Source organism: Vanacampus margaritifer, chromosome 7, assembly GCF_051991255.1.
Source record: "Vanacampus margaritifer isolate UIUO_Vmar chromosome 7, RoL_Vmar_1.0, whole genome shotgun sequence".
NCBI lineage: Eukaryota > Metazoa > Chordata > Actinopteri > Syngnathiformes > Syngnathidae > Vanacampus > Vanacampus margaritifer.
This window is the reverse complement of record NC_135438.1, coordinates 25,272,813-25,296,882: the sequence shown is the minus strand read 5'-3', so window position 1 is coordinate 25,296,882 and position 24,070 is coordinate 25,272,813. Positions and strand designations below refer to the sequence as shown.

General features: G+C 41.5%; 1 protein-coding gene across 4 annotated transcripts in view; it reads left to right on the top strand.

Annotated features, from left to right (window-relative positions):
• The window catches only part of glra3 (glycine receptor, alpha 3), a 118,449-nt gene extending 104,652 nt beyond the window's left edge, over positions 1 to 13,797 (top strand). For 3 of the 4 annotated variants that reach the window (XM_077570637.1, XM_077570638.1, XM_077570639.1), the window contains exons 7-10: positions 5,819 to 6,033; positions 8,667 to 8,813; positions 10,463 to 10,591; positions 12,815 to 13,797. In XM_077570637.1, coding sequence (XP_077426763.1) covers positions 5,819 to 6,033; positions 8,667 to 8,813; positions 10,463 to 10,591; positions 12,815 to 13,135 — 812 coding nt within the window. In that variant the 3' untranslated portion in view covers positions 13,136 to 13,797. The remainder of the gene's footprint in view (positions 1 to 5,818; positions 6,034 to 8,666; positions 8,814 to 10,462; positions 10,592 to 12,814) is intronic. The other variant, XM_077570640.1, reaches the window with a different exon arrangement.
• The last annotated feature ends 10,273 nt before the right edge of the window (positions 13,798 to 24,070 follow it).

The following is a 24,070-nucleotide window of genomic DNA, read 5'->3' as shown; positions in this document are numbered from 1 at the left end:
ATGCAGAAAATCTATACTAAATCATACAGGTTTTAAGATAAATCCAAAACAACAACAGTGTGTCTCTCTCTCTGCATGGAAATTGTAATCCCTTAAAATACTTAAACTACTTATACTTATAAATATACCAGTAAACTCATTATGTGTGTTTTTCCCCCTGTCTGTAACAGAACGGTTGTTTTCTCTGAGGTCACACAATGCTATGTGAAAGATGAAAACAAAATGGGTTCAAAGTGTCTGTTATGATGCAATGTTCACTTTGTATAAATCGATGAAACATCACAGAGCTCCCCAGTATGAGACCCAGCGTAAACTACTTATTAGGACGCCAAGTTACCCAACTAACATTAATAATGATGAAGATAAACCGTATATATTTACGAGGCGTCACCTCATAAGGAACTCGCTGAAAATGTGGACGTGCTTGCTGAGTGAGGTAATGAATGGCCAATTACAATGATATTCTAATAATATACAATATAAGTATAACTTTTATGTCCAGTTTTGTGGATGAAAAGTGAGTTTGACAACAGAGCTAAAAGCTGTCTTTTTCGCTTGCTAGTTAACTTTAGCCAAGCTCATTATAGTCTAACCTTGGAGCAAACGTAGGAAATGCTTGTTTTGGAGACATTTAGCTGGGGGTGAGGCCATCCACATTGTGTAATCCACTGATTGCACTACGATTTACACAATCTATGGGCACATCGCTTCATTAATTTGCTTGTCGTAGGTCCACAGCTTGTTGGAACATTATTTGGTCTAGTTTTATTGAAGCTGACAAAAGTTTTGTTGATCGATTTTACAATAGAGGTCAAGGGAGCTTCGAGCCGAATGTCGGGGCTGTGTGGGTTTGGGAGCATGGTTTACGAAAGGACAATAAGCGAAGTGCAAATCAAGTTACGTTAAAGGGGCATGATATAAGTTTGAGTGTTGAAAAAAACTTATTTTTCACCCACGTTTTTAAAATTGTATATGTATATGGCCTACCCATAATGCACCACAGAGCCGAGAGACGCATTTCGTGCTTGATATGTCTACACTAATGGAGAGTCTAGTGTTAGGTCTGGGGAGAGGTCCTCAGGCCAGAGGACTTCCTCTTCATACAGTTTTAGGGGCACTGGGATAAGTAGGAATTTGCCCCAGAGTTTGAAATCACCCCCGTTTTGGATTTTTAACTTTTCAAGTGTGTGTTGGGGAGCACATGTGAGGAGGAAACAAAAGGTTAAAAATGGACAATAGTATCAAGATAATATTGCTAAATGTGAAAAGAGGGAAGGTTATGTGTAATTGAAAAAAAAAAACACATTGTAATGTTGCAAGAGACTCATTTATACCAAGAAGAACATGAAAAACTGAGGAAGTTTGGCTATCGGTACTTATTCTATAGCACATACAAAGGACGCCGCAAGAGAGGAGTAGTAACTTTGTTGGCAAACTCAACCCATTTTGAATTTGTAAAGGAATTCAAGATAAGGAGTCGCGTCAAAAAATGTTGAAAAACTCAAGGGGTATATGAATACTTTTTCAAGTTGCTGTACAGTATATGCACCTCCTGAAAAAGATTTTCTTTAAGCGTATATTTGATGCCGTTGTAGTGGAATCTGAAGGATTATCATGTGGGGGGGATATATAAATGTTGCCCTGTATTAGCTGGCAACCACTTCAAGGCGTATCCCGCCTATTGCTCAAAGCCGACTGGGATAGGTTCCAGCACCCCCGCCACCCTTGTGAGGAATAAGCGGTCACGAAAATGGATGGATAGATATAAATGTAGCTCTGACCCACAGAAATGACGCAAATAGAAATAGAAAATAGAGAACAACTGTCAAGATATATTAATATGTCATTGAAAGAGATGACTGATAGATGTGTGGAGATACATGCAACCATTAGAGCGGGAATATACACATTACTCAGCTGCTCACAGAGAACGTTCAAGGATAGATTGTTTCTTTATGAGTGTAAGAAGCGTTGAGGCCTGGAACATTGGAGCTTAATCCCCTGTATTTGTGTGTCATGGCCATGGTGGCCATGGCTCAGGAGGTAGAGCCGGTCGTCCAGTAACCGAAAAAATCTGCTCGATTCTCGCTCTCTCCAAGTCATGAGTCGTTGTGTCCTTGGGCAAGACACTTAACACACATTGCCTCCAGTGCCACTCACACTGGTAAATGAATGGTGTGAATGTTTGGTTGTGGTTGGAGGGGCGTAGGCGGACAGTGGCACCAGGCATCCATCAGCCTGCCCCAAGCCAGGTGTGGCTACTTACTTAGTTTATCACCACCGGAGTGTGAATTTGTGAATGCATGAATAATGTATCCATTGTAAAATTGGCCTGAAAAGCAGAAGACGGCACACAATATGGAATACATGTTTATTTAAAGTCTATTCGCCATAGATAGCTCAGCCATGCAAATGAATGCTGATTCGGACCCCTGGTAGCCCGCCCATAGAAATGAATGAGGGATTTGGACCCCTGGTAGCCTAGCCATTAAAATGAATGGGGGTTTCTGACCCCTGGTAGACTGATCATTAATAATGAACAGAGAAAGACGGAAATGAAAAAGAACATTTACTTACATATGTGACAGAAAACGACAATGGTGAAGTGGACCCAACAGTACTCTGGGATGCTATCGTTATTAGTGGTAAACTAATAGCGCATGCATCACAAATAATAATAAAAAAAAGAACAAATTAGAATCCTATAGAAAATACATTCAAACAATAAAGGAAATCAGAGGAAAAAATCATAATACAAAAGACAAATATTTAAGAGGAGATAAGGTTAAAAAACAAAATAAATAAGATAAATAATAAATAAATAACAAACTATAATGTGGGATGAGCTGAAATATCCAGCGAAATCAAGCATTCCACCCAAGAATAAGCAAAGTGCGCATCTCTGCAGTGCGGTGCATTATGGGTAGATCGGCTAGTAGCCGACTACCAACTTTTCATTGAATCTAACGGAGGAAGCTCTGATTTGGACCATTTCAACGATGTTTTCTATTTAATCAATTACCGAATGAACAATACTGAGCTCTCCAGGAAAATAAATAAATAAATAAATAAAAAGTTGTACAGTTACGCAAACACTTTCAGTACTCCAATCTCACGCATTCAAATGACGGCTATTTTGGTAGCAAATTTTTATTTTTTTTACCTGATGTTCACGCATGCGCACTTCGTTTATTTTGGCATTGAGATTTGATCCAAATCTCAGATCAGTGAGGCAGTCATGCTAACCTAAGCACTGAAGCTAAGCTATTCACTTAATAGAAAATGTGTTGGAGAGAGCATTGACACCAGAGCTAATGTTTGTAGCAAGTGATCTAGTACAAGGCTAGGCAAGGCTAGTTAGTTTCAATTACTGGATGAAAAAAAAAAACATTATTTGACAATGTTTAAAACACTGTAATGGTCAGTATTATAATTGTGACTTTTTCTCGGTACAAAGTCATTCAGTTCCCAAATTATTTAAAACTTTGAATAAAGCCAACTCGAGGCACAAAAATTTCTGCTGCTTTGAAGGTCCCAATGACAGTGGCCTCAATCATCAATAAATGTAAGATATTCAGAACCACTGGGATTCTTCCAAGAGCTGGTCACCACTTCTAAACTGAGTGGTCTGAGGAGACAAGGGTCTTGGTCAGGGATGGTTGAACTCTTAGGTGTGAATGCCAAATGGTATATTTGGAGAAAAACAGCCCTTGCTCATCACCTGGCCAGTACAATGAAGCATGTCAGTGGCAGCATCATGGCCCTGGGGATGTTTTTCAGTGTCACAAACTCAAGACTAGTCAGGATTGGGGGGGAAATAAATGCACCAATGTTCAGAGATTATATGAGATGAGAGACTACACACCTCAGACAGGTGTGACAGTTCATCTACATTCAAAATATCAAAATATTCAAGCCGGTTCTGAATGCCCCTGAGTGCCAGAGCGCAAACTTAAATCTCAATGAACATCTCTAAACAGATCTGAAAATGACCAATGGGTGCCAAATTGCCCAAAGAAACTGTAGGTATGTACATTTTGTGACATAAAAAAAAAACGAGGCTGCCAGGTTTTCAACGTCATCAAAATAAAGAAACAGCTCTTATTAAAGTCCGAAATTATATAAGATGTGTCGGTGATAGTCTTATTGGATCTCAGTGCAGCATTCAATACAGTTCATCATAATATACTATTGAACAGGCTAGATTCTAGCCGCTAGAAACTTGGGTGGGATTAAACTGAACAGTCCTAAAATAGCACAGGTCCTACTTTAAGCCCAGTCAGCTGTAGAGCGGATTTCAGAATTCTGCTACTAGTCTATAAATCACTGAATGGTTTAGGTCCTGAATACATTAAAGAAATGCTGATTGAATATAAACTCAGTAGGTCTGCAGACTCTGGTCAATTAATAGAGCCCAGAATTCAAAGCAAACATGGTGCATCTGCGTTAAGCTGTTATGCAGCATGTGTGGTTGTGGTGTGGTGCTGTTTTGGGGCTAATGGAAAAGCGGCAATAGATGGACGGTTGGAGGTGCAGGGCGGTCAATTGCCCACATCAAATGTGCGGCAGACTACATCATCTACAAGGGGAGAACTTGCAGTTTGCCCATATAAACGCAAACGTCTCATCTCTCTGAACCTAGCGAGTCAATTTCTGCTTCCTCAATGTCAAGTATGTGTGCGCTTCCACCACCCTAGTTTTAATCAATTTTGCACACAGAAAAGGTTTTTAAGGTTGAAATAATTTACAGAATTTTGGAATGAGACTAACATGAAAAAAGGTGAAGCCCGGTGAATACTTTTACTGCTGGTGAATACTCCAGATGCACTATTGGTTGGCAAAAAGGTTACTGTATTGAAAAATATTGCATATTTAAAAAAATATACATATATTAAATGAGATTTAATAGGATTCCTTGCAATCTACCTTACCATGACATCTGGGAGTTGGACTTGGGGGGTTGCTAATGGCAACTAGCAGCAGCCTAAGTCTGAAGAATGAGCAAAACCATAAGTACCTAACAATAGTGAATGGCAATTGTGAAACAGTGACAATGGTGACAAGCAAGGTAATATTGCAGTGCTATCCTTCCACTGAAGTTACATCTAAATACTAGCAGCAGTAAACTCCCCGCAGGTGTACCAAGGAAGTTTCTACCCATCAGCACTCCCTAGTGGAACTGTGTAAAAAGGAAAATGATGGCACAAGCAGGCATTAAAAAAGGAAGCCGACATTTCCAGATGCAGCGCATAAAAAAGTACTTGGTTGTGTTAAACTCATTGAAACCCAAAAACATATAAATATGTATTTTAATACTTTGTCCTTCACTCCCACTCCAATGTATGTTTTTTTGCTAGAGCATACAGAAGGCTTTGATACAGCTTCTGTCATGAAGAGGTCACTTAAAGCAATGATAGTTATTACAAAAAATGGCCAACAGGTGGCAGCAGAGTATATGAGATCAGCCAGGGCCATGTTGCAACAAGCTCTTTTTCCCCAGTGTTTTCAACAAGTTTGTGAATAATGATGAAACTTAGCTATATTCTAATGCTAATTGCTGCAAAACAGCAACAGACACAAGTATATTTTTTTCCTGATAAGAGAAGAGACTCTAATCTTTCTTTTGGTAGGTTCCATGTTTTTATACCAAAAGAACACAATATTTTGTGGGCTTTGCAAAATCAGTCAAAATCCAGTAAAACAGCCGAGGGCAAAGAGGGTTGCTTCAGTGAAAATGGCTGGGAGTGAATGAGTTAATTGTGTTCGTTAAACAAAAATGTTTATCAGAATGCTGTGTTGTGTATGTACTGTGTTGCAGGTAAATTTACTTGTATTGAAGTGCGGTTCCACTTGGAACGTCAGATGGGTTACTACCTGATCCAAATGTACATCCCGTCTCTGCTGATTGTTATTCTATCCTGGGTGTCCTTTTGGATTAACATGGATGCGGCCCCGGCCAGAGTGGCGCTTGGCATCACTACTGTCCTCACAATGACAACACAAAGCTCAGGCTCCAGAACTTCACTGCCAAAGGTCAGTTTTGAATTTTTGTTGTTGTTGTTTAGCTTGTGTTTGGTTGGCTTTCATTCAGGTGCTTCACACTCCTTTTAACATCCAAAAACAATATGACAGTGAGAGTGGTCCCTAACGTGAAGCATGCATGACATGCTAATATACTGGCAGTCCAAACACATGTACTGGAATCAATTATTAAAGACAATAATTTCATAATTTGGTGTGTTTTGTTTTTTTATTGTGTTTTTTCTATCAAGTACGAACTGTCAGTGACTCGAGTTACCATATTTGCAAAATGTTTTATCGTAAATAGGAATAGTTTGTTTTGTAATTGCAATTTGCAAGTCGGTACATCAAATTCTAGATATAAGACTACAATTCTTTTTAGAGCATTTTTCAATGTCGTTATCTACACACTATATAACACACTACCTTCATTTTCATCTTTCATTCACAATATGTGGGCACTGGCAATCTTGCACTCCTATTTGGAGATGCCTGTGTATCCATAGATAATAAATGATGTGGAGGGTGAGAGCGATGATTTTATCACTACTAGTGATTCACTAGTCTTCTGACTGCGCGGACTGAACACAACCACACGTGCCAGAGCATCGAACACAAACAACAATGGACACCTGCTTCAAGGAGCACATATGTGAGGAGATTTTCCAACATTACAAAAAACACAGAACCTGTTTGTTTGTTTTTTCTTTCGCGAGGTCACTAGATTATTATTATTATTAAGCGTTTTTACCAACGTCCTGAAATGTTTTACGAATGAAACCACGTGCAAACCCAAAACAACTGGCATAAACACAATACAGAAACTCTAGAAGACTGAAGAAGTGGGTTAACTTTAACCATAATGTCTAATGCAGTGTCTGTGTTGGAGGGACCATAAAAACATATGCACTCGCACCAATGCACACTCATTTGTGACCATTTTGCTGGCAGTCTAATGACAGTGGACCTTGGTCTCCCACTTGTATGTGTCGTTTTGTTTTGTTTTTTGTGCGACTTTCAGCCACATGCATTCTCCTGGTCAGATTGTGAAATGTGGTTTAACTTACTTATGTGACCTGTTAAAGACTGCGTTTTGCTGAGACTTGTGGATGCCATTGAAATATATCTGTACAGTTTAAAGATGTAAAAATGCCTTCCATAGCATATATTTTGTTGCCAAATAGACATGTGCACTGCAATGTCTAACACGCTGCACTTTGAAGCATATGTTTTGTTTTGATTCTGCATGATATAAAGTCAATAAAAGTAATTTAATCTGAATACTGTTGTTAGAGTTTGAGGCAAGGTTGAGGACCCAGGTGCAGGGAAGCAGAGACAAGGAGGCAGAGGTGAAATCCCCCCCCCCAAAAAAAAAGTAAAAAGGGCTTTCTTTTATTAAACAAAAACTAGGTGGTGAACTAGGTACTGATCACCAAATGATCCCAGAGCGCAAGCCCCTGCTGTTGCTCACTGCTCCATCAGTGGATGGGTTGAATGCGGAAGGATGGGCGTGACAACCAGGGGTACTTTAACCTTTAACTGGATGTAAGCAAAAACAACAAAGTCCAAAAAATCAAGAGTTGTGGCAAGACGTGGGGGAACAAGGCATGACATCAACAGCAACTCTGACAGCAACAAACAAACAAAAAGACCGACGAGGACTGAACAAAAGACAAGAAGCTAAATACACTAACACTAATTGACATGATGAGACACACCTGGGTAAGACACAAGTAGCTGAGAGTACTGATTGGTTGGCACATGTTGACACAGGTGGACCACATAAAGCTTGACGAGACAAGGGAAGGACACAGGGACAAAACACAGATCACATAAACGAACAACAAGAAAACTTCAAATTAAACAAAAACCCAACCGCACAAAACAAAAACATGACAACTGTGCTTATGACTGAACACATGTTAGAGGTATTTCTGTAGAAAAATAAAATAACAATAAAGAAAGGCAGTGAGCCTGCTGTTCAATAGATCAGCGGTGTCCTGCAACCTCCCTTACGCCACAGACCAGGTGAGTCACTTTAGCGTATTTGATGACCGACATGAATGATATTAATCAAAACAAATGATTCCGTAAATAACTTACTTTTACACGATTACGATGAATATAGTTGTTGCAGTTGCTGTTGTCGTTTCAAAGAATATAGTCAGATTTCAAGGATGTGTTGATTAAACACGCTGTGCATCTGTTGTGTGTGTGAGAACGAGCCCTTCAGTCTTCTTCTGGTATCTTGTATGCATGAGAAAAAATCAGACATGGAGCACTTTGTTACGTAAGCCTTATTAGCACGGCCATTTCTCTCACACGTATTGTACGCATACACCACATAAAAGTATGCGTGTGTGTTTAGGAGCAAGGAGGTTTATCGTGTTCCTAGTGCCAAACAGAGCTTTGCACTCCACTATGTTACGCATGTCTGAATATGGTATAATTTTATTAAAAAATCAGGTCACGTCCTCTGACACTAGAGGCATCAGTTGCACAACAAGTAGCTCCTAGCCTAAAATAATGTCTGAAATGGTTTGAGGAGAATTTGCTGGAAAACGACAATTACCACAGTAACGGTCACATGGGCTTTTGAGTGAATTAATTGCATATCAACAAGTTCCTTGATTCATGTCTCACAGGTCTCCTATGTGAAGGCCATAGACATCTGGATGGCAGTGTGCCTTCTGTTTGTCTTCTCTGCATTGTTGGAGTATGCTGCAGTTAATTTTGTTTCAAGACAGCATAAAGAGCTGCTACGATTCAGGCGACATCCCAAGAAGAGCAAGGTACCGAAAAAGCATACTCCTGTATTAGTTTCTTTTTCTGTAGACGGACAATAAAATAGTTAAATTAGGTTCTCTTTGCAATGTGTCATCTTAAAGACATCAGGATTTAGGCTACCTCCCAGTGGTAGCATGCTAGTATTATGTTTACATGCAGCAACAAGAAATGAGAAGGGAGTTTTCTGAATAAGCATGATTGAGTTTCCTCACCTCATCGCTATGTTAGTGCATGGCTCTGCATGGCAGCATCACTGTAGTTGTGTTGTTGTTGTTGTTTTTTGACAGGCCATCGAAACAATATGAGCCTAATGTTGGTGCATGATATGAATCTTTGAGAATCAACATTCAGTCAACTGCAGATAACATCTTCAATCTAATGGAAAAGTGGTGGAAAATTTTCATAAGATACTTTGCTTAGAAAGCAATTCCATATTATATTAAACCACTTCTTCCTGCTGGAAAAAAAACAAAGCTTGGAAAAAATACAAAAAATCTGACAGCAAAATGTTTGTGAGATACAGTAATTATATTTCTCAAGCAAGTTTCTTCTTCTGGCTTCTGTCTAGTATTTCTTTGTGAAAATATAGCTTAAAACTATGCAATACAAGAAAATTATGTAAACAACAAATCTACTGTGTTACATAGAATGTTAGTAGATATGCAGGGGAACTGGAAGAAACCTTTTTTTTTATATATATATAAAAAAGGAAGAACACATGCACAAGATCTTGTTTAGAGGAAATAAATTATACCCAGTAAAAATGAAGCACAGGGAGAACATGCAAACTCCACCCAGGAAGGCCGAAGCCCGGACTCGATCTCACGTCCTCTGCACTGGGAGGCGGACGTGCTAACCAGTCACCCACCGTGCCGCCCGAGCAAAATGTGGGGGAAATAATCTATTTCGTTCATTTGTGCTGTTACGGTTTAATAGATATTACACAGTTGAATTTAATAACTGACCAAAGCCATAAAGAAGACTTTTTACGGCATAAATGACGGCGGCTGCGGCCAAATTAGCAGCTGCTAAGTTGCTAATGTAGTTGAATTACATAATACTTGCATGAAACTGCTAACTTCGATGGCATTTTGACCACACATGAAGGGGAAATAAATAAGCATTTTACAAACTTGTAAAGCCTTTGTATGATCAGATTTGAAAGCACTCACCGGTGTAAGAGAGGGGGTAATTCCACATAGTAGCGTCGCCGAGTTGAAAAAAAAAAGCACTCTGACACTTCATCGGCAACCCAACCTGTCCACCTCGCACATGTATATCATGTCCTTTTCATCAAAGTGTCAATTCTCTTGGGGGGAAAGATGACAGATAAACGTTTTTTATTCCTCCTCGTCATTGTAGTCTATTAACGCTGCGCCACGGGGTGCGTGCTCAGAGAAATAGTCACTTGACATCTCAATCTTGATTGTCTATGTCCTAAAAATGTAGCAGGTTGTTTAGAATTAGACCTACAACAATAAAATGTAACTATAAAACGTATTGACTTGAAAAAATGTAACGATAATCTATTACTACATTGACTGAATGAATGAGTTCCCCAAACTTGGTGTTAGATGTTTTGTTTTGTTTTGTCCCCCCCTCCCCTTTTGGTTTCTCTCCGTTGATTATTGTTGTGCATGCTGTCAACTGGTAGAACAGTGGAGGTGCAGTTGATGCAGATGAGCTAGCTGAATCCCTCCACCGTGTTAACATTGACAACGGCCTCAAGGCATCAGACCCTTTCTATGGATCTATGACCAACATCGACAGCACCAACTACAGGGTAATGAGTGGCACAATACATGGAGTGTGTTGGCATGTACCTGAATGTGCATGAAGCATAATGCAACCGGTGTATTGTGTGCCTTCACCGGCATTCTACCAGTAAATATAGCTGGTTAAGAGGAGATGTGGACATAATCATAAGGAGGGTGTCAGTAACAGAAACATATAAAGACAGTAAAATAGTCTACAGTATATTAAAATTATTTAAATGCTGCGCCAAACGTTTTTTTTGTCATGTAATTCTATAAACAAGTGCTTGCTATTGTAAGCAAATATTACACATATAGTCAAATCCAAACACTTCGGCCTGATTTACTATAGTGTGTGCTAAATTGCATGTTCACAATAACATTCAATGTACTGATGGTGGGTGTGTTACACGTAAGCTAATGAGATCGCTATATTTTATTTAGATACCAAATAGCAGATGCTAAATTGCGTGTTCACTTATGCCAGCAAGTTTAGAGCACTGTTGTCAATAGGTGTAAAAACTGTGTAAGCATTTAAAATAGGGTTTTTCACTTTAAGGTAGCTCATATGGTTTTCACCATGGTAAATTTGGGCACAATATTAAGTGATGGAAATTGAAGTGTTAGTAGAAGAGGCAAAAAAAAAAAACACATCATATTGAGATACAGAAAAAATATCACTCCTGTAAATTTGGGGAAGCCAGCAACCGGATAAAAGGCATGTTTCATTTGATTTAACTTGTCCCGAGTGCATGGAAAATTAACGTATGTGCCCATCCTGCATAACAATGCATTTCAAGCTGAAAAAGCACACCGAAAGACGTCCAGCTGTCACCATAAAATGCTGAGTTGAAAGGAAGCTAGTCACAGGCGATACAGCATGACTCCTTCTTGTGACTGCCTCCAAAGCATCACTTAGATCAAACATAAGCTCAAAAACTGCATTGTCTCGATAATTTTGGCATGCAAAATTGTTTACACAAGCTTTAAAGTCTCATCTCATGCGCACCAGTTTGTACCTGCTTATCAGACATACTATATGCAAAATTGTTTACACAAGCTTTAAAGTCTCATCTCATGCGCACCAGTTTGTACCTGCTTATCAGACATACTATTTAAGAAGCAAAGTCAACAATCGCAATTCGTCTTCAAGACAAATTGCATTGTGCATACTAAATGAATCAATTTTCTTGTACGTTTCCCATAACCTGCTAAATTTGGCTGACGCAATCGTGTGTGTGTGTGTGTGTGTGTGTGTGTGTGTGTGTGTGTGTGTGTGCGTGTGTGTGTGTGTGTGTGTGTGTGTGTGTGTGTGTGTGCGTGTGTGTGTGTGTGTGTGTGTGTGTGTGTGTGTGTGTGTGCGTGTGTGTGTGTGTGTGTGTGTGTGTGTTTGCCTGGTTAGCAGATCAGCTTCCACATCTGTTCGTTATCAACATTCAAATTTATGCTTGATTTTGCTCATGCAAACACAGTAAATCAAGCCCATAGTGAGCAATAATCAACACAGACTACTGTTTAAGACGCAAGAAATCAGACAGTTGGTTCTTGCCATATTGTAAGCACCCACTCTATTATAATAAAGCTGGGATTCCCAAAATGTTTACACACGCTGCTTAATTCTTTAGAAATGTGTTTTGCCAGTTAAGCTGGCATCGTGATATTGAGCATGTTAGACACTCTACGGTCTACTTATACTGAAGAAGACAAGCATGTTCCCTCAACAAGAATGCAAGCACAGTATTTATTTATTTATTTATTGTATTTATTTATTTATTTTACACAGGCAGAGCACAATCTGTTTTGGGAAGCTGGCCGACTGTCAATTTGATTGGAATGAGGGGGGGAAATTGAATCATAGGAAATGTTGAAAATGTAATTATTATTTTGGAGGTCAAACTATTATCACAAAATTAACTGTATGTTTTAAGTAACATATTTAAGTTGTTTAGCTGTCATTCAAATGTAAAATGTTCTGTTATCAGGAGGGAGGAAATATGGAATAAGTTGTGGACCTGTGATGAAAATAGTGGAACAAATTAATGTACTATTTATTATTTATTTCCTAAAGCAAACTGTCTTTGAAATGAAAATGGAAGTTCATCTTTTTAGAAAAATGATTGTATAAACTTATTCAATTATTTTTTCAACAGTATATTAAGTTTGTGCAATATCTTGCTTGATTACTGGTTCATGCCGCACACACACACGAAGATCATCAAATGAGATCTCTGCTTCTCCCTTCTGTCCAACAGGAAGGGGAAGTACATGAGACCAGACTGACCTCTGCGGCTGCTGTAACCTCCACTCCCAGCAACACCAAGGACTCCAAGGCCACCACGAACAATACTGTCACTGCACCGAACACTCAAGGAGCCACGGCAAACACTGCTGTGAATCCGCTGGGAGCTGGTTCAGGAGGAGGGAAAAGCACTGAGGAAATGCGAAAGTTATTTATCGACCGAGCCAAAAAGATTGACACAGTGTCGAGGGCCGGTTTCCCCCTGGCCTTCCTTTTTTTCAATATATTCTACTGGGTTCTTTATAAGATACTTCGCCATGAAGATTTCCATTAGAGAAAGAAAGACACTGTGTACAGTATATCCAGTATGCACACATAAATCCAAATGCACTTGTACAGTAGCTCAAGTGAGGACATGCTTTCTTCCTTTATCTCCTGGTCACATTACCTTAACTCCCCTTTATTATGACCTGCAACCTGTGAACTCACATTGCTCCAAAGTTGCCGCAAACATGCATATACGGGAAGAAATAAGCGTAAACAGATGTCAAATAATCATGATTTGGTCGTGTTGAAGACAATTCAACATGACTCGGACGACACGGGGAAACTCAACTTAGAGAGACTGTTGGGATACTTATGGGTGACTGGGTTTGAGATCTGTGGTAGGATTTTCACTGCCGCTACTAATGCCCAATTCCAATTTAGTGCCTACATCATTTTTGGGGTATGTATTGTTACATCTCCAGTATGTTCAAATAACCATATCCATTATCACTGTGCTTGTATGAAGTAAACACCTAAAAAAAAATGCACATGCCAAAAGGCAGGCAAGCAAGCGACTGCATGGCAGTGAAAAGGTGGAAGCGTCAATAAACATACACTGTAATGTTAAATATTAAATAGCTTTTAGTTTGGCCCTCACAGGGATTTTTGCCTAAGGTGAAGTTCGAATGGCACATTATTAAACTGGCATCCATTGCTTTTCTCTCCGAATTTTCGGATTTTGCCTGCTGTTTGAGTATTTGCAATGACATCAGGCACACAATGGCATTATACTGCACATCTATATGGACTGCTTTTTATATAGCGCTTTTAACTACACCATATGGTGCCCAAAGCGTATTTACAATGCCTCACACTCACACAACAATGGTCGGCCGCTGCCACACAGGGCGTTGCCAGGTCTACTCGGAGCAAATCGGGATTCAGTGTCTTGCTCAAGGACACTTGGACACAACATGGTCACCAGGGGTGAGGATCGAACCCACAACCTCTCGGATGGGAGACGGCCACTCTACCACTGAGCCCTGCCACCCCTGACCTGTTTGCTTAAACTGCAGTCACATACAGTTCACAACTGATATAATTCAGGCCTGATTTGGTTCGAGTATGTCCTATTGTGATTTGGTTCTAGCTTATACTGCCATTAGACAAGACTGAATCACATTGGAGAAAAGCAATCAGAATTGTCCCACTTGAACCATTTTGTGTAAATATAGCCGGTGTCTTTCACAATGGTTTGAACACTGCCCACTTTTTTGCTAATTACAACTAAAAGGCATTTTGATAAAAGAAGTGTAAGACAAGAATAAGGATGGACATTTACTTTTATACAAATCATGGCACAGAATTTCAACTGACTGTGTTTGTTTATTTATTTATTTATTTATTGGGGAGGGGCAGTTTTGAAAGTCATGTTGTATAGCTTGAGTGTGTGAAGTTGCAGTTGTTGAATTCAATATGGAGGATCTTGAGTTCCTGAATCCATCCATGCTACAGTCAACAACAATGTTCATTCTTTGTACTGTATGTTATTTCTGTGGTATCCTACATTTTACACATCAGTTAAGATGAGAAATCTCCCAGTGAGTCAGGGCCACAAGATGTAGACCACGTATTAGAACTCACGTGCAGAGGCAGAGACCTCTTGCCTGCTTTTAATTTCTTCACTGTAGCAGTGATAATCTACGTCCAACTTGTCACAGTCACTAACACTGACATTTAGTGTCACATTTACTATAATAACTTAGATTGACCAAGGCTCACTCGACCCTGTGATTATTTACATATAGAAAATCAGAACGCAAATGGAATGCCATCCATCCATTTTCTTAACCGCTTTTTCCTCAAGGGTCACGGAAGTACTGGGGCCTATCCCAGCTGGCTTTGGGCAGTAGGCATGGTACATCCTGAACTGGTTACAAATGAAATGGATAGATAAAAACATTATCCATTCATACATATGCTATTGCACTTATCCTAATTACAGGCACTGGAGCCTGCAGTGTCGAAGTTCACCCTGGTCTGGCCGACTGTCAATTGCAGTGCACATACTACATAGAGCAGGAGTCACCCTCACCTCAAGGGCACCAATCAAGCATCTTTTGAATATTTCCCTCTTTTGACACACCAGATTCATAATCAGCTCATCAGCAAGCGCTGCAGAAGACTGATAATGATCCTGATCTTTGAATCAGGTGGTCATCTTTTACCAGGAACCAAATAGCCCCTAACTTTAAAATTTTAGGGATACTAAAGGAAAATTTAGGGGCGCACATGCTAAATTGACTTGCACATTAAATATTCACTTTTCCCTCCAAAGTGACTGTCCGCCCCATCCATCTATTTTCTTCCGCTTATCCGGGGTCAGGTCGCAAGGGCAGCAGCTTTAGCAGGAAAGCCCAGACTTCCCTCTCCTTAGCCACTTTGTCCAGCTCTTCCAGGGGATTCCCAAGGAGTTCTCTGCCCAGTCGGAAGACTTGGGGCGCACATGCTCCTCGCGTAAAAGCAGGCTTATCTCAATTTTCATGGTGGCACAAGACAGGGCAGACTAGCCTTGTTAGGGGCCGTATTGCACCTTTCTGGGCGTTCCAGCAGACACAGCTGATGTGCCCTCAGCGCTTCAGGTAATTCAGTAACAGAAAGTAGACTGCACTCTGCCTTAAGACACGTTCGTGAATTTGGTAGATCCGCTACACCTCCCTGTGTGTTCCAGTGCAATGAGCTGCCGGTATCCCAGCGTACCTTGCAATTTGTTGACCAATAGTATATTACATTCTAGACAACCCAAAAGGAGGTCTATTGTGTGGCGCAGAGAGTAAATTTGATCCAGGCGCAGGCAGACACATCGCCATGCTGCGGTCATGTGTGGTAGATGTCATAGTATTTCATTCATAAATGCCTAAAAACAGTGTGGGACAATCCCTCTGAATCACTGTAATAATAAGTGAACAAATTATCATTATCTTAAAACCAGAACAGACAGAGTCTGCATTACTGTAGACTGCACTGATCTGCCTGTCGAAGATACTTAAACTCCTCCACTTGTGGAAAGATCACTTCCCCAAACTGGAGCGGCACTTCATTCTTGTCCGACTCAGGACCTTTGGGTCAGATTTGGAGGTGCTGATTTTTACCCGACCACTTCACACTCGGCTGTGAGAGGTGGAGATGGACAGTACCACATCTGCAAAAAGCGTGATACTGAAGCCATCAAAACAGCACACCCTCAACACCTTGACTGAACCTAAAATTTAGATCATAAAGGTTATGAAAGAAATCAGTCACAAAGGGCAGCCTTAATGGACACCAACCCTTGCTGGAAATGAATCCGACTTCTACCGACAATGCAGACCAACCTCAGACGAACGGCCTGTAACAGGGTGTTCGGTTAAAAAAATAAACAAAAAAAATAAAACAACTCTCGCAGAATTCCTTGAGGTACATGGTCAAACACATTCTCCAAGTCCACAAAACACATGTAGACTGATTGGGAAACTCCCATGCACCCTCGAGGGCCCTGGTGAGGGTGTAGAGCTAATTCACGCATGGGACAAAACACTGAACTCCCCCTGAATCTGAGATTTGACTTCCCGATGGACCCTCCTCTTTAGCACTACTGAATAGACTCCACCGGGGGGGCTGAGGAGTGTGATCCCCCTGCAGTGGGAACACACCCACCATCAGAGCCAACCCCCGGGTGGTGATCAATTGACAACGCCATCTTCTCTTCTCCTGACTGTCCAAGACACTCGGCCGCAAATTCAATGAAACAACTACAAAGTTGATCATCGAACTGCTTGCCTAGGGTGTTCTGGTGCCCCTTATGTTTGAACATGGTGCTCATTATGGACAATCCGTGACAAGCACAGAAGTCTAAGAACAGAACACCGATTGGGTTCTGATTGATGATTGTTCTCCCAATCATGCCCCTCGAGGTCTCATTGTCATTGCCCACTTGAACATTGAAGTTCCTTTTCAGAACGATGGAGTGTCCAGTGGGAATGCTCTCCAGCACTCCTTCCAATGACTAAAAAGGGTGGATAAACTGAACTGTTGTTTGGTGCATGAGCACAAACAACAGTCAGGACCTGCTGCCTCACCGTAAGGTGGAGGGAGACTACCCTCTCGTCCACCGGGGTGGACCCCAATGTACAGGCGTCACTTGGGGGCAATAAGTATGCCCACATCTGCTCAGTGTCTTTCACCGTGGGCAACTCCAGAGGGGAAAATAATCCAATCCCTCTCGAAAGGACTGGTACCAGAGCCCAAGCTGTGTGAAGGCCTGTCCGACTATACATAGTCAGAACTTCTCTGCCTCACACAGGGTGGATATACTGAACTGTTGTTTTGTGCATGAGCACAAACAACAGTCAGGACCTGCCGCCCCACCGGAAGGTGGAGGGAAGCTACCCTCTCGTCCACAGGGGTGAACCCCAATTTACAAGTGTCAGCTGGGGGCAATCAGTTTGCCCACACCTGATCGGTGTCTCTCACCGTGGGGAACTCCAGAGGGGAAGAGAATCCAATCCCTCTCGAAAGGACTGGTATCAGAGTCCAAGCTGTGTGTGGAGGTGAGTCAGACTATATGTAGTTGGAACTTCTCTGCCTCACACACCAACGTGGGCTCCTTTCCTGCCGCAGAGGTGACATTCTGCGTCCCTAGAGCCAGTTTCTCTATCCAGGGATGGGACCCACAGGGTCCCCGCCTTTGGCCGCCGCTCAGCTCACAGGGCACCTGACCCCAGGAGATAAGCCTCAAAGGACAACACGACCAGGCAAGGGAATCATCACATGGGAAAGGATCATCAATCATCACAAGGAATCATCATCACCACAAGGGAAAACTTAATCTATTGTTTTTTATTCGTCACAAGGGGTCTCTGAGTCTTAGCCTTAGTCTGGTCCCCTACTTAGGACCTGTTAGCCATGGACATAAAGCCCCAGACAAGTTAGCTCCTAGAATCAATGGGACATACAAACCCCTCCACCATGATAACGTGACAACTCTCAGAGGGGCCTTTTTCACTGTTTTACTGATAAATACTTGCAGAAATGACAATGTTTTCAATTCACATTATACTGTGCAAGTTTCGACACAACAAAAACACTGACTAAGTTATAACGTTTAAATACAAAAAATGTGTAGTCAACATTAAGGGCAGTGCAAGTCAGTAAATTACGTCCTCTGCGCACATTGGTTCGAGACCGTCCTCCAATACGACCACATATGTTGTTTCGAAATGTACCAAATTACGACCAAGTGTTATGTTTTGTAGTTCAGCCACCCCTATCGGCCATGTAAATAGCAAAGTAAAGTGAACAATAAGTGTAGTTACTAGGACTCGAACCCGGGTTGTGTGATCGGAAGACGAGTGTCTATCCAAATGTGCTAACAGGTTCAGTAATTATTTAGATGTTGACTATGTGTTTTGTCAACCACAGTCAAGTCAAGACCAAGTCAACCATACTACACGCACTGAGCCTCTTACACTAACCCCAACCATTAGTGTCCCATGTAAAGACGTAACGGTGTACAACCTCACTGAAAGCCTAATACTAACCCATTAGTCCCGGTCATTACATTACGACCAGAAGATCGGGATGAAGTGCCTGTAATCCCACTTATGCTTCACTTTATTATTTTTTCGTTATTTACAATACGTACACTTGGTCGTATTTTGGTCCATGGTAAAACGACCAATATGATCGTATTGTTGGGGGACTTGTTGATTGGTTCAGTTGCCAGTCAACGACTGAGAGTGAACGGTTTTCTGTCTGTCTGTATATGTGCTCTGCGACTGGCAACCAGTCCAGGATTTGTCTCTGGTACAATTAAACACTGAAGCTTGTTGGGGAGAAAGTAGGCACCATTGTTTGGGTTTTCCTTTTTGGGTGGTGGCCCTGTCAGAAGCGGCACGGGCCCCATATATTCATTTAAGCATGAGTGGTTGTTTTGTAGTGTCTTTACTGTACATTCATGGCTGTGACTAACTTCAGTAAAATCATGGAATTTAAATTCTACACTATTAATGCTTCAAAGGATAAATCAATCAAAAATCATTAGAATATTTATTTTGCACTGACATTCCAATGCACCAGCATTATTATTTTTTCTTTACATCAGTCTCCAAACTTCAAATTCTTTTTGCCACCAAACGTTTGAAGACAGAGTTTGTAGGCTGGTCAGAAACAAATTAAAAATATCACTCACTATTAGCAAAGCTTCAATGTGACCGTGTGCCGTAAGTGAAGTGTTATGACAGTAACGACACTGTGGTGTAAAGTGTCTTGGTACGCATTGTTTTAAAACATCTACGATGAATAAAGTAATATTTACACACAGTTGTTGTCCGTGTATTGTTGGACATAATAATCTGGTGATGACGCGTTACTTTGCATCATTGCCCTTGCCATTGTTCCATTCTGTGGTCCCGCTGCCATGAGTGTGAAACTAGAGGCAACCAGACTAGCTGAAGCTAGCGACAAGAAGCTAACCCCCATTCATGCCCCTTTGAGGTTGAGTCTTTCATCCCCAGTGTGTGCCGATCATGTTTTCTTTTTGGGTCATCACAACAATCTTTCCGCCAGCGTTTTTACAATGAGTCTGCTCCGCAGTGTGGAGCAGAAGTGTGTCACCAAAACAAAACAATTTTTTTTTTGCAAATGTAGGGGCAGTATGGAGACCTGGAACCTGTGGTGCAGGGTGGATGCTATAACAAATGTGTATACACACATACACACACACCAACCAGGCATTCATTGCTATCATGAAACATGCCATTCTTATCATAAATCATTGGATTTTCTTTCCATCAACCAAGGCTCATGCGCCCACCAAGTTATGCAGCTTTACCATCTTTGCCTGCTCCACTTGTGGCCAAAGCTGCAGCCTCACAGTCCTCCGGAGTGAGATCTTCCTTAAACTTCCGCTTCTACGCCATCAGAAGCTCTGAACACTTCTCCGCCCTCCTAAAAGCATCCTAAAAATGTCTCATGAGCCGCGTTTCCACTGCAGGAACTTCGGGGTAAATTTACGGGGCCAGCCCCGTATGTGCGCATCTCCACTGCAGGAGCCTTCCCAACTGGGCCACGTTTACAGGAACTTACGGGGACGAGCGGAGGTTCTACTCGAGGGTAGGTACTCCGCCTGTCGTGCTGATTGACTAAAAATTATTTAGTATAAAAAATTATCTTACCTTCATGCGCGACGATGTATTCTCGGCTTAAGTCTCCAAAAGAATTCTCGTAATAATCATCTCGCTACACTGAGAGGAGTGCGATAAACAATTTCTAGCGAGGGGTGGAAGCAATACTAATACTTTTCACCGTCTAAACAGTGCCACAAACTTAAGTATAAAGTGTGTGAAGCTGCGCGCCACAGAAGCCTCAGTTGTAAAACCATCGACAAGTTAGGGTTTGTCATGTTTTTTTCTTTTGTAATGATCTGTCAAGAGGGTAAAGTTTGGTGGAGGACCCAGTCGCAGGGATGCAGGGCACTTGAGGCTGCGGCAGACGTGGTTCGGGGACTTGAGGCTGCGGCAGACGTGGTTCGGGGACTTGAGGCTGCGGCAGACGTGGTTCGGGGACTTGAGGCTGCGGCAGACGTGGTTCGGGGACTTGAGGCTTGCTACCCAGAGCACCACCAGCCGAAGCCAGGAGCCGCAGGGCTTCGTCCAACAGGGCTATTAATAGGGCTAATAGAGGCAAGTATTTGTTCCTGGCATGACAGAGCTCCCGCTGGGTCCTTCTGTGATCGGTTCATTCTCTCAAGAGGGTAAAGTTTGGTGGAGGACCCAGTCGCAGGGCATGGAGGCGAAGGTGATGTACAAAAAAGTAGTGATGGGTCAAATGACACGGAAGCGCCGGCGCGTGTATAGCGCACAGAGGGGAAACCCCGTGTCGGCGCGCGTATCCCTTTAAGAAAAATCACGTGACCGATACAGTTCCTGTATCGCTTGGCTGCAAAGCGCCAAATTGTGTTTATAAACAAGCAAATGTGTCAAGTCGTTTGCGGGTTTTGTTGTATGGAGAGAATACTTTGGTTTGAGCTTTGCGTTGTGGTTTGTGTTTCGTTGGTTTTTGATATGGCATCATCTACTGAGAACATGGATCAACCGAGAAAGCGAAAGTTTTCTCCCGTATGGGATCATTTTGATCTTATTACGGAGAATAAGGTGAGTGACTTTACTGTTCCTGTTCCTACTTTTGATCCGTTTTCATTCAAATGATCTGTATTCCAAAATTTGTCTGAAGGACATTTAAATTATTTTTACATCAAGTAACGTTTATTTGTATTTTAGGTGAAATGTAGGATCTGCTCCCAGGAGCTGTCTTACATTAACAGGAGCACGTCTTCAATGCTGAGGCATTATCGTGCACGGCATGAGAAGGACGAAACGGAAACACCAGTCAATTCTCCTGTGATGAACTCTGGTGCTTCCAGAAAGCAAGCGGTGGATCAGGCTATAGTGAGCATGATCATTAAAGACTGTCAGCCGCTCAGCATTGTGGAAGACGAGGGGTTCCGAGACCTGCTCCAGCTGCTTGAGCCATCATATGTTCTGCCAACCAGAAAGGTATGTGAAAGGAAAGAATAAATTGATGTTATACATGTTCGCTAAGTGATTCAACATATTTTATGTACTTTCATTCATTCATCTACTCTACTTGTGTTTTCAATATTAGGCTATCAAGAACATGGTTAGCCACAAATATGAGGCGCAAAAGGAGAAGGTCAAAGAAGAACTGCAGAGTGCCGTTGCAGTGAGTTTGACAGCTGATATGTGGACATCCATTAACATGGAGGCATACCTGGCTGTAACTTGTCACTACATTGACACTGAGAACCATGCACTGCGTACTTCAGTTTTGGGAGTCTAGCACTTTCCTCAGCACCATACTGCTGAAAATATGGCCCAGGTGAAAAAAAAACTAATGGCGGAGTGGGCTATAGCGGAAAAAGTTAGATGTCTGGTCACTGATGCTGCTGCAAATATGATTGCATGTGCCAGAAAGCTGCAAATGAAGCATTCTATTTGCATTGCACATTCACTTAACCTAACAGTGAGAAAGTCATGTGACCAAATAGAAACACTCTCAGATATCCGCAATAAAACAAGGCAAATTGTAACATTCTTCAGAACGAGCACCACAGCTAAAGAAAAGCTAGCTCAAGTTCAGCAACAGATGGGAAGACCAGTGCTGAAATTAATAAATGAGGTACCAACTAGATGGAACAGCACATATCACATGTTGGAACGACTTACAGAGTAAAAGGAGCCAGTGGTGGTAGCTCTGGCCTCTGTAAGAAATGATACTGCTCCATTGAGTGCAGAGGACTTCAATATCATAGAGGGAACAATCCGTGTGCTTGCTCCCTTCAATCATGCGACAGTGGAGCTGTCAGAAGAAAAAAGAGTCTCCGGATCAAAGGTCATTCCGATGCTGAAAATGCTGCACTGCTCACTGCAGCGGAATGCCTTAAATGTGACCACAGACACAGTGATTCGACTTGTGGAGAACCTAAATAGAAGAGTTGTGGATCATTTGTGCAACCTTGAGTCTCTCAGTGTAATGACACTTGCAACACTGCTGGACCCCAGGTACAAGACAGTTGGCTTTCTGAGTTCATCAAGAGCCAATGAAGCAGTGAAACGCTTAAAAGCAGAGTGTGCTGCGGAAATGAGGAGCCCTGAGCCCAGCCAAACCCCCCCAGAAGAAGCACAGCCTGGACCTTCTACACAACATGTACCACCTGCACCCAGGTCAGGCATGTCATAGAATTGTTAATTCTGTTTATTTGTGTTGTCATGTTTTTGCAAGTCATATCATATGATTTGGAATTAATTACTAACGCAGATGTATTGTATTTTTGTTCTTAGATGACCTGTGGCAGCAGCTGGATGCTGAGGTTTTGGAAAACCGAGCAAATACAAACGTCACCACTGATGCCATCATTGAAGTGCAGCGTTATCTTTCAGAGAACAACACACAACGAACACAGGATCCGTTGCAGTACTGGCAAACTCAAAGACTGAATTACCCGAATCTTTACAAACTTGCAATGAAATGTTTATGTACTCCGTCATCGTCTGTACCGTGTGAAAGGGTTTTCTCCAAAGCAGGAGAAATTGTCTCAAAGAGACGAAATCGCCTCGGGCCAAACATGCTAAAGAAGCTGATGTTGTAAAAATGTGTAAATTAACCACGTCTGTCTCCACAGTCTTTATTGAAGTTGCCTGCAATGCTTTTTTAAATCCAGCAGATGTCGCTATTAAGTGATACACTACCACTGTCAACACAGTGTCAACACAGTTTAGGGATAGTGCCACACACCCCATGAGGCCTCATCTGCCCATCACTACAAAAAAGGACTTTAATTACTACAAAACAAAAGCGAACTCCAAATGGCAAGAGAAAATAAAACGTGGGGAGGACAACAAGGCAAAAACTGGTAGCATGACGGAGGGAAATGACAATGAACCGACACAGACAGAGGGGAGACAGGAGACTAAACACACACACGCTAATGACACAACAAGACACACCTGGGGCAAGACACAAGTGGCTGAGGGCACTGATTGGTTGACACGAGAACGGGCAGGATTACACTTAACAAGACCAAGGGAGACACACAAGGAAAAACAGAACCCAAACATGACATGATCCTTATTTGCATCTGTAGATTTGTCAGAAAGGGGAATAAATTCTGTAGTTTTATTTCAGTAAACCATTTATATTGCACTTTTCTCGTGAATGGATCTCAGAAAAGGATTGGCTGATTATAGTTTATAGGCTATTTTTATTTAACTGTACACCTTGCAGAGATTTAGTTTAAAAATGGTTATGCAGCATTTATATTTACATTTTATTATTTGAACAACTGAGCATTTTCATGAACCAGGTGAATAAACCTGTTTATTATTTATTCATTTGATTTAGCCACTATTCACTGAAATATCTATAAATATAGTTTCAATTAAAC